Source organism: Liolophura sinensis, chromosome 1 (assembly GCF_032854445.1).
Source record: "Liolophura sinensis isolate JHLJ2023 chromosome 1, CUHK_Ljap_v2, whole genome shotgun sequence".
In the NCBI taxonomy this organism is placed as follows: Eukaryota; Metazoa; Mollusca; class Polyplacophora; order Chitonida; family Chitonidae; genus Liolophura; species Liolophura sinensis.
The window spans coordinates 39,073,173-39,084,025 of NC_088295.1; the positions used below are offsets into that span (position 1 = coordinate 39,073,173).

A 10,853-nucleotide genomic window follows, 5' to 3' on the forward strand; every position below is an offset into this window, starting at 1 on the left:
CATTTACAAAGTGCAAATATTTCAACTTATCTGCTCTACAAAGAGCAACATTTCAATTTATCTGCTCTACAAAGTGCAATATTTCAATTTATCTGCTCTACAAAGTGCAATATTTCAATTCATCTGCTATACCAAGCCCAATTTGTCAATTCATCCGCTCTACAAAGTGCAATATTTCAACTTATCCACTCTACAAAGAGCAATATTTCAATTCATCTGCTCCACAAAGTTCAATATTTCAATTCATCTGCTCTACAAAGTTCAATATTTCAATTTATCTGCTCTACAAGGTGCAATATTTCAAACTATCTGCTCTACAAAGTGCAATATTTCAATCTGTCTGCTCTACAAAGTGCAATATTTCAATCTGTCTGCTCTACACAGTGAGTTCAATATTTCAATACAAAGTGCAATATTTCAATCTGTCTGCTCTACACAGTGCAATATTTCAATCTGTCTGCTCTACACAGTGCAATATTTCAATCTGTATGCTCTACACAGTGCAATATCTTAATCTGTCTGCTCATTTATGAAGAATAACATGTATACAATTATATCCTGAGTCTCTCATCAAAACAGCAGACAGTTGGGATAAACAGAAACCAACTTTGCCAAGCAATGGTAACCTGATAGGGAAAACTAGGTACATTGCTCTGAAGTGACATCATGTAATACATTTATTCTGCACTGAAATTAGGAAAAAACAATCCTGAAATCCCCTAAAAAATGGTTATTAACTTTTGGTCCTCACCTGCAGAAATTTACGTTATCAATAAGCAGCCAATCACCAGAATGGAGAGCTCTGACTAAGAGGCTGTCCACCCACTCAAATGTACCCCCACGTTTCTTCCCAGGAATTTCAAAGTTTCTTCCCAGCCTAACCAGTTCTTTCTTGATCTCTGTAAGTCTGTTTCTGACAACTTCTGTAAAAAAAAGAATAAAAGTAAAACAACATTACAGCAATTAAGCTTTGACTTTAAAAGATGTGAAGAAAGTGTTATCACAAACAAAGCAAAAAAAAAAACACAAAAAAAAAAATTCCACGGCTTTCATCATGGTTGCCAACTAAATTTTATACCATGTTTTTTCTGTAATCTTTATTGAACAAAATTTGAGAAATTCTTCTCTATAAACTTCAAAATATTCTTCAAAGCTAGGACTGATTAGTTTAAGACATTTTTAAGTAATGACATTTGAATAAAACAGAATTATTTGTTGGTCTAAATAAAAACAGAAACAGGGGCTAACAACGAAACTGAACACACTACTCTTCTTCATGTATTTTACACCATTTCACAAACCCACTGAAGAACAAAATCAACCATTCAGCCTTCACTCAAAACACAGAATACTGTACTTACCAGAGCCTGCTGGTAGTTGTTCCAGTGTGTCCACCAGGATGATGAGCTGTTTGACCTGGCCTCTCATTAGCTCTTGTTCTGCTGTGCTTGAAGACTGTAGACCTGGGACATTTTAAACAAAACAGCTTCATTAAAGAAACAACTGTGACTGAGTACTCATTATTAGTTACAAGAGTTAAAGCGGTTAAAACCCTTCAACCTTGAGCACATGTACAATGTAATGAATAGATCCAGCTTAACGGTGGTATGTCATAATGTGTAGATCTTCTAGGAAGATCTAGGAAGTGGCATTTAGGAAGTTGTGAAACATGAAGCAGAATACCTTTCCAGGATAACAACTTTTTTCTTTGTTTTGAATGCCGTAAAATTTAATTTAAATGACCCCTATGATCTTGAAGACAGCTCACGATCACTGAAAATCAACAGGGTTCTTCCTTATACCAAAGTGTAAGTGTGGTGAACTTGGGCTAAACCATTCAGGGGTAAGAATGTTCACAAGCCTTTTAGAAAATTTATGACCTTGAAGAAAAAGGTCAAGGTTACTGAAAAACAAAAAGGTTCTTTCACAAGACAAAGTGTATGTGTGGTGTAATTTTTTTTTTAATTTGACATAAACCACCGGTGATATCAAATCTTCAAGCCTTTTATAAAATTTAACCTAAATGACCTTGAAGAAAAAGGTCAAGGTCGCTGAAAATCAACAGGGTTCTTCCTCAAGACAAAGCATGAGTGTGGTGTAAGCGTGGTGAACTTGAGTTAAACCGTTCTAGAGTGTACAAAAGCCTTTCATAAACTTCACTTAAATGACCCCAATGACCTTGAAGAAAAAGGTCAACATTGCTGAAAATCAATAGGGTTTTTCCTCATGCCAAGGCGTAAGTTTGGTTAACTTGGGCTTAACCATTCTAGAGACAGAATGTTTACAAGCTTTTTATAAAATTTAACTCAATGACCCCAATGAACATTATGAAAAAGGTCAAGGTTGCTGAAAAACAAAAGAGTTCTTCCTCATTAAAAGTGTATGTGTGGTGTAAGTTTCATGAATTTGACATACACCACTCTGGAGATATCACGTTTGCAAGCCTTTTATAAAATTTAACCTAAATGACCCCAATGACTTTGAATAAAAAGGCCAAGGTTGCCAAAGGCCAAAGTACTGGCTGCTTCTACAAAGGGACTAAACCACACCACTACCTTTAGAGCATAATGACTTGTTTATAGTTTCCAAGAAGAAAGTTTCACGAAACTGTTAAGAAAGGCCCTTTGTTATAAAATAAACAATAGCAAGGAGATGAAGAAATATTCAATGTGCCATGAATACAATCCGCTTTCAGGCATCTAGCGAATACAGAAAAGCAGCTGTGTGCATTGAGATATAATTTGTTCATGAAAGATGATGCCGCAAAGCACTATCCACAAAACTGTGAAATCCTCATTTTTAATGGCACTGTCCACACTTCCGACATAGCAGTTAAAAGCTATCCATTACTTTACTTCTGTAAATTATTCATACTAAGATGTCTCCTGACACAAAAATATGGGAAGCAGCTGTTAAAGATTGTCAATACCAAACTGACACTGCATCAGATCAAAAGAGCACTATTCACGTTGCATTCATACAAGAAGTGTCAAGAGAATGTACTCATCATTTGCAGTGGTTAAAGTAAACAAAGAAATCTTTACACAGAATGGATTTCTAATTCCTCTCAAAAAGGGTATGATTTACATTCCAATATGACTGAAATAGAATCAGGAAAGACAAATATGAGAACATTTCTTCAACACTACTGTTAGTTTGTATTAATAAGTAAATGTTTCTTTCTGTTAGAGGGTATTTTTACTAACCTGTTGTTGCCATGGTAACATACTTTCCCCAGAGACTCCACAAATTACATATGGCTGACAGCTGCACTTGATCTGAGGATCTCAGCAAGAGGTGTGTTGATATCTCTTGAATATTCGCCTCCACCTTTTCGGCAACATCATCAATGTGGCGACCAATATCGGCCTATCAAACAAAAAAATTTTAACTGAAAACAAAGTGAAGCAGGTTACCCTGGTTAAACTGTAAGTGATTTGGCTTACAAAATTTTATACACACTTTACTCACTTTTTGCTGTTGTTTTAAAATTCTGTTGTTTAATGCCATACTCAAGAAATTCTTAACATTAATATGATGGAGATCCGTATATTACATGTGGATAAATCTGCAGAGCCCAGAGTAATCCAGCCAACCTTTGGCATGTTACACTGACAAACTTTTCCATGTGTATCTTGACTATTTCACTTATAGGAAGGTGAACAGCGCCCTACATAAACAATCGTTGTATACAACCAGATACCTGATATTTGCTCACATTAAACTTGCAGACCATTCACTGGATTATCACATGTGTATCTCGCAAGTCAAATGTCAACTCATGGGAGAACCTGGTACCTTGCTTGGCTAATCTTGTTGTACACAAGGTCACCTTGTGTGACCCAGCAATATATTTTATTCTTACCAGCACACACTTCAGCACCATACGTGACTTGATAGAGCACCAGGTAAGTAAGCTGTTTCTACCCGTCTTTGATGGTGTACGTTTTCATAGCAAGACTAACACGAACAAATATTCTTGGCCAATGAAAGTGTAACACAGCCATTAACTGGTTCTGATAATATACAAGTCTCAATTTAAAAAAAAAAAAATTAAAATCATGCTAACTGAATTTAAGTTCCAAACTAATCTTAGTAAAAGTACATCTATCAATTGTCAACATTTGAATGTGCAAATGTTTTAATATATATTTTTTTTTTTTTTTACTTTCTGACAAAACAACTATGAGTCAAAGCCTATGTCTGACTTTCTGACAGGACAGATACTAGCAAGTTGCCCGATGCAACTTAGCACGTAGACATGTACATGAGCGTTTCAACTAAAATGTCAATTTCTCCTCAAACAATGAATAGAAATTATATAGCCATTACATGTACTCTAGCTGCCCAGTCTGGGATAGCTGGATCACACTGTAGAGTTTTTCTGCTCCATGTACCAACAGCCAGTTATTTCCCACCATTAGCGCTATCACAGGGTTTCTTTGTGGTATGTTCAATCCCATAGAAAATGCAATAATTCACAATATTTTAAAAATTATTATCAATGCATTTTCTTCCTTATTAATCTCTTTTTCAGCGGAAGAAAAGAGGTGCCCAAATATTTGGTATGTCATTGGAAAGCAATTCTGAACGAGTGACTGTGGTGAGCGTCACAGCCATCCTTTCAGAAAGGCAATTTCTGTTATTGATTTTGTTCAACACTTTAAAAATCAGTGTACACAGTTCTGACAACACAGGTGCAGGTTGTTGCCACAGTCATGACCTTGAAAAAACATCCCGCTATTTCACGTGTTTCACACCACTCTAGAGAATACGCAGTTAGATTGACACATTATATCAACACGGCTGCACCCAATTCGGAGAAGATGGCATTGTTCAGGCCAAAACCCAATTATCCTAACACTTTCTTGAACCTTGGAAACCTAGAAGAGCAAAGAAGCCGACGGCATAAAAACAAATGCTTCCATTCTGCCAGACTGGATTAACTATCAATCCATCTCTTGCTCAGAAATTTCAAAATATTACACGCAAAAAGGGACATATGCTCGGATAATGATTCTGAAAGCGCTAAGGGCAAGTGGGCAGCCACTGAGCCACAAGAATCCAGTCAGACACACCAAGTTAAAATCACTGGCTGAGAATTTATAATCATTAGGCTTTTCTTGTCAAGTGACATTTATTATGCGACGTTTTAATACGAAAAGAAATCCCGACAATGATCACAAATGCCAGCCCGCTGATGGATCAGTTTTCACAGCCCTTGAATCACAACTAAATAAAAAAGCGACCGAGGCAAAGTAAGGTATTATACAGCTGGGAGGCACTGAGCTTGGAAAACAGCACAAATTTATTAAGCACCCTTCGTCCATGTCAGACTCTTCGACAACAGGAGGTAAAAAAGCTCTGCGACTAATGACTGAGCTTTACAATAGAGCCCCTTCGATCCAATCCAGCCTCAAAAGGCATAGGAATTACATGAGACTATAAATCTGCTGTAACTAGCTCTGAAACCTAGCCGTATTTCCAGATAATAAACCTCTGCTTAAAAACACATCAGTATACATCAACTAATTAAACTGCCATGCCACAGAACCAGGCAGCAAATGGGTTCCACTAACAACTCACCTTCAGTTCTTTTTCAGTTGAGAGTTTTTATACATGTATCCCATAAAGCAGAAAATCACTTGCACCATTTGCTTAAAACAGTAGTCAAAACAACAAAGCCTTAAGCCTTACAGGTGTGTCTTTGTATTCAAACTCTTCAAGCATTTTTAAGAAACAAATCCAACAAAAAAAAAAAACACTGAGAAAGTCTCCTGCAGTCAAAAAATGAATTTATGGCACTGTCGTTATTCTAAGAAAAAAAAAACCCTGTAGGTTCACGGAGTCTTCAGCTTTAATTTTTTATTCATTTGATTTTCTTGAAGAAACATATGAAAATTAAAAAAATACATTCATTTGATGTTCACATGAGCATCCACTTCAGAAATGCTCTCGGGTCGTTGATCTAACGCAGTAAATACATAACCACAAATTCAGCACATTCGGCATCACATACTTTCAGCCTGCATTGCAGTGGTCAAGAGGTTACATCACCCTAATAAGCAGGAGACAGGAGTTCAAGCCTGACCATTGACCATTTTATCACTCAAAATATTAGGATACTCCTTGAAAGCAAGTTTACTGATTTGATGTAAAACAGTACACTGGGCCATCATGTTAAATGTCCTTGGCATGGTGTTCCAGTAAGGCAGCACAATAATTTATGTATCTACATGTACTCCATACATCTGATTACTGCATTTCAGAAGTACCTTTCGCTTATACAAAACAGGTCTGTTTTATTGGTGGAGAAATTAAACCAGAGTACCCAGATTAAACCACTTTCCCTCGTCAGGTGTAGGTGCCTGTGATAAATCTCCTGACTTGGAGTTATTTTTTTGATTGGTGTTTTATGCCATACTCAAGAATAGTGTGTATTTTGCTTATTGTAAATGGTGGCCAGCGTTATGGTTGGAGAAAACTTGGGAGAGCTTGGGGTCCTGATGTTAAAAGGGGCAGTACTATAAACATGTGAACAGTGAGACAGGACTGTTACAAACATACGCTGAACAAAGCCTTGTGACAGAAATAATGGTGTAAACGACAAACAACAGACCCCTACCTGTATGTGATAATGTTCATAGTGCTACAAAGACATAAGCAATGAAAAAGATGCTGGTTGTCATGGCGTCCTAACAATGCTGAATGTCAGGTACAGTGAGTTCATATGTGCATGTGTTGACATTGCAACCAAAACCTATCCTGAAAATAAGGGATTAGTCACTTAAATCCTGACTGACAGAGTGGACCTTGTGCTTCAAATGCCTAACAGGTGTACACACATTGTAACGTCGAGCTTGGGGTTATCACCTGACTTCACTCGACGGCTGGTATCTCCACATTACACCCAGGCCCTGATCACGCTAGTTCCTAATGTAATAACCCGCTGTCTCCGGGGATCGCGTCCAGCGATGTATTCCCAGCAAATGGGGCGTGTCACAACCTAGTATAAATCAGTGACACTGTAAATTGTGTTACATCGCCATCTTCCCAGAGCAACATTGTTTTCATCCCGTGCATAACATTATTTTCCAGTGAGTGCGTTTCTAAAACACCATTATATTTTCCAATGACTGCATTCCTAGGACACCATCATGTTTATTTGGGTGTGTCCATATTCATTTGTTCCTGTGCTCTTGGCATGAAATAACAATCTAGGACCCTGAGAACAGGACACATTAACATGCGACATGTATGAACTTTTCATATACTTACCATCAATGGTGAGGTACAATTCTGGCTCTAGAGTAGACTAACACAAAGTGGATTTGTAAAATTTTCAAGTTCTGAAATATGTAAATTTTCTCCATACAAACTTTCACTTCAAAAAATTTTTGTGTAAACTTTCATTACGATGATACAATGATTTGTTTATAAATGTAAAACTGAAACTGAAATGATTCTGATTAAAGATTTTGTTAGATAATCACCCCAAATCTAACGAAGCCAGATTATAAAGAATGGCTATACTCACGCATCCTTGATCAACAGACAGTAGACAAAAACCAGGTTCAGTTTACGGCATTGAAAAGATTTCAATAAAAACACTAAATTTATGAATGAATGGTTACTCAAGGAAAAAATCCATTCCAGGACGACAGAAAAAATTAACACTTAATTGCAAACACATGAACATTTAATCTGATTAAATCTTGAATGAAACAATGAGCCTGTAGACAACACTAGAATGCCAGAACCAACGCTCAGACCTGCAGAACTGACAGCCACATGAAGCATGACTATGATGTGACAATTTTGCTTGGAAGATGGCAAACACTCTTAAAGGTAGTCTCAAGAAACCTGAAGATAAACATAAATGTTTAATGACCGTAGAAACTCAATAGGTGCCTGGGGAGGAAAGAAGGTGGGAGATTCATGGGCACAACACAGGCTTGCTGGCAATATTGAGCTCATCCAGAATAAATCCTAGGTGATAAAATGTGTTCCTATGTGCTTTGCTCTTTACTGCCTGCCCCAAACCCCCAGACCTCTTGACATAAGACACCCAGGGATTTAGTCAAATAGGCTAACAGATGGCTCATTGACCACATACTCTTAAAAGTCTTTTATTACCGCCAGAAAGCAGATTTATCCCCCCACTCAGACTATTGCTACTTAAACAGGCACTGAAGTCTAAGACAACCCAGTCATCTTTACCCACTCCTCTCCCTGATTCCTTATAACCCAGGACTACTCAGAATGTGGGAGACAGTTAATGGTGATCGGAAACAAGCTTTTTGTTTAAAGAAAGAGAAAAAAAGAAGAAGAAAAAGAGCAAAAGTACTCCCTTGTTGCGTTCAGTTTAAGTCCATTTATACATAAAGTTGCTGTCTTTTCTAATCCCATATCTCCATGACAACATGTAACACCACCTTGATGCCATCTGCCATCAATAAGGCTTTCCATACCACCACACCTGATGAATATTTTACTTGATTGTTTATATCTGGAAGGTATCAATGTTAGAAAGATAACAGGTACAATACCTGCTGCCACAGAGATGCAGTTGGTAAAACTAGGCTGATTACATTAAGACTATAACATTAACAAAATAATGAAACATTTGACAGTTGAACATTTAGAACTGTTGGTTTTTCTTTACTTCTGACAACTGTTTGTAACCACTGCTAACAGAGTCCTCCATCCACCTACACATCCATGAGTGTGTAGTCAGTTCTTTCTAGCTTTGTTTTGGTCAACTACATTGTACAGTGTGTAGTAATGAGACAGGGGTTCCACGGACTCACTGATTGGTAGGAGGAATCTTGGCAGGACATACATCTATGTCAGTTCTCCTACCACAACAACTTGCACATCAAGATCTGGAGGGAAATTCTTTGCCCTTAATTTACCCATATCTGTGATGCCGTGATCTGCATATACTATACAGGCATATATGCTAAAATTCACACAAATCTGTGCAGCTTAAGCACAACTACTTTTGGCATTACTTAAGTCAAGAAATTAACTTTAAACTGACAAATGAATAGGCCTCCAATAAAAACAAAGCTGTTTGGTCAGATAAGGTCAACATGTACTCCATATACCAGGTACATATAAGGGGGCAGGGTGGGGGGTGCAAAAGTGAAGGGAAGACGAGAAAAAAAACCCCATCTAAATGTAGTCATGAAAAATGACACCTATATAACACATGCTCATCTGAAATATACTGGGCCCAGTCCTCAATCAATACAATTTTGGCACAAGGGGATAAAAATAGTTATGTAATTTTCAATTTCCTAAAATTCTAAGAAAAGCATTCCCATGCCTATACATATCAGCAATGGCTGTAAAATATACCTTTTTGTGTTTTAACCTTTAAGCATATATTTATTCCCTAATAAAGGATAGTTTTGTACTTATCATGGGTATCGAAAATATCGCATCTTTATTCAATAAAATTAAAATTTTATTTTATTCTTTCATGCTTTGGACATTTATCGTAGTCAAACATGGTCAAAACAAATTTCTGAGACTCCATGTAGTTCATTCTGGAAAAATTTGCCAGTATTAAAACATGGCTTCATGAATGCTGATCACACACACACAAGCACCTGTTTATGTAGAGATAGGCTGACAGGATTTAATACAGCCTGGTTTCTTTGAGCACCAGAGCACTCTAACATGGACCAGGCTTTGATCAGTGGAATCTAGGGACAGTTCAAAGAAATCAGGAAGTGTTGGCAAGAGGGGATAGGATCCAGGGCTGATCTCTCAGAAGATTTGGCTGATAAACATGAGAATAGCACCTGTATCCTGGGCAGTGCACAACCTGATTCCCAACCCACAGCCATTTTCTCAGATCTGCCCAGGCCATTAGCACATCCCACACTTACACGCCATCACATCAAACAACCACTTCTGTTTCTACTGCTTTAATTTCTTTCCGAAGCTGGCCATCGATTCAGCGGTAACTGGTAACTTTGTCTTAAGCTCTCTGTTTTGAGGCTCACATCCTGACGCAGCGTTCAGCAGGACGGTAGGAAATATGAAAGCTTAGTACCCTACAGATAATTCTGATTTTTGTCCATTGTTCTTTATGCATGGATAAGCCAGCTGTTATACAAGGATTACCAAACCAGTTTAGTAGTTGCCCTTGCCATGGCAACAAGCAAAACAGGTCACTTCAAATGGATATCTCAGCAATCAGTTTTACTGGCCATATAGAAGTCCTGTCTCTGCCAAATGTATTATGGTAAATATTTTTTAGTTTACTGTATTTCACCTAGAGTACAGTGTTCTTTAATGTCGCACTGTGCTTGATTCTGTTTGAGTCATCCACAGAGTAGGCTTATTTACGAGGTTTTTTTGAAGAATTAATTTCTTATCAACATCAAATGTATCATTTTAATGCCTTCTGAAAGTGCATTTTTCTACACACCTAAACTTTAGGTTACACTTATACTTATACATCACTTACTCTAATTCTTCAAACCTTTTCAAATGTTTGCAAAGTGTTTATTCAAGCATACTCTGAAGGCATTATTCTGTATAGGCTGATAAAACTATGTTTTCTTCGAAGCCCTGAAATTGACCAGCCCAACCGATGTAGATTTGTCTGCAAAATCAAAGTGACAAGGTGCATTAATTGCACTGAAGTTGCTCTTAAATATGCGAAAAGATGGACGAATTATGAAATACTCACTATGTTTTTTTTCCTTCAAAATTATTTTTGTTTACTGTTGTAACATGGACTAACTTTAAACTTTCTTTTAACATTGGGAAGAGGGACATTCTCACGCTCCAGGAAATCTGGGAAATGAAAATGAGAATATTACCGCTAAATATGC

General features: G+C 37.3%; 1 protein-coding gene across 1 annotated transcript in view; it reads right to left on the reverse strand.

Moving 5' to 3' along the window:
• Positions 1-10,853, reverse strand: part of LOC135482159 (midasin-like) — a 106,273-nt gene that overhangs the window by 54,066 nt on the left and 41,354 nt on the right. Inside the window, 3 exon segments of the mRNA XM_064762018.1 lie at positions 752-923; positions 1,362-1,463; positions 3,207-3,369. Coding sequence (XP_064618088.1) covers positions 752-923; positions 1,362-1,463; positions 3,207-3,369 — 437 coding nt within the window.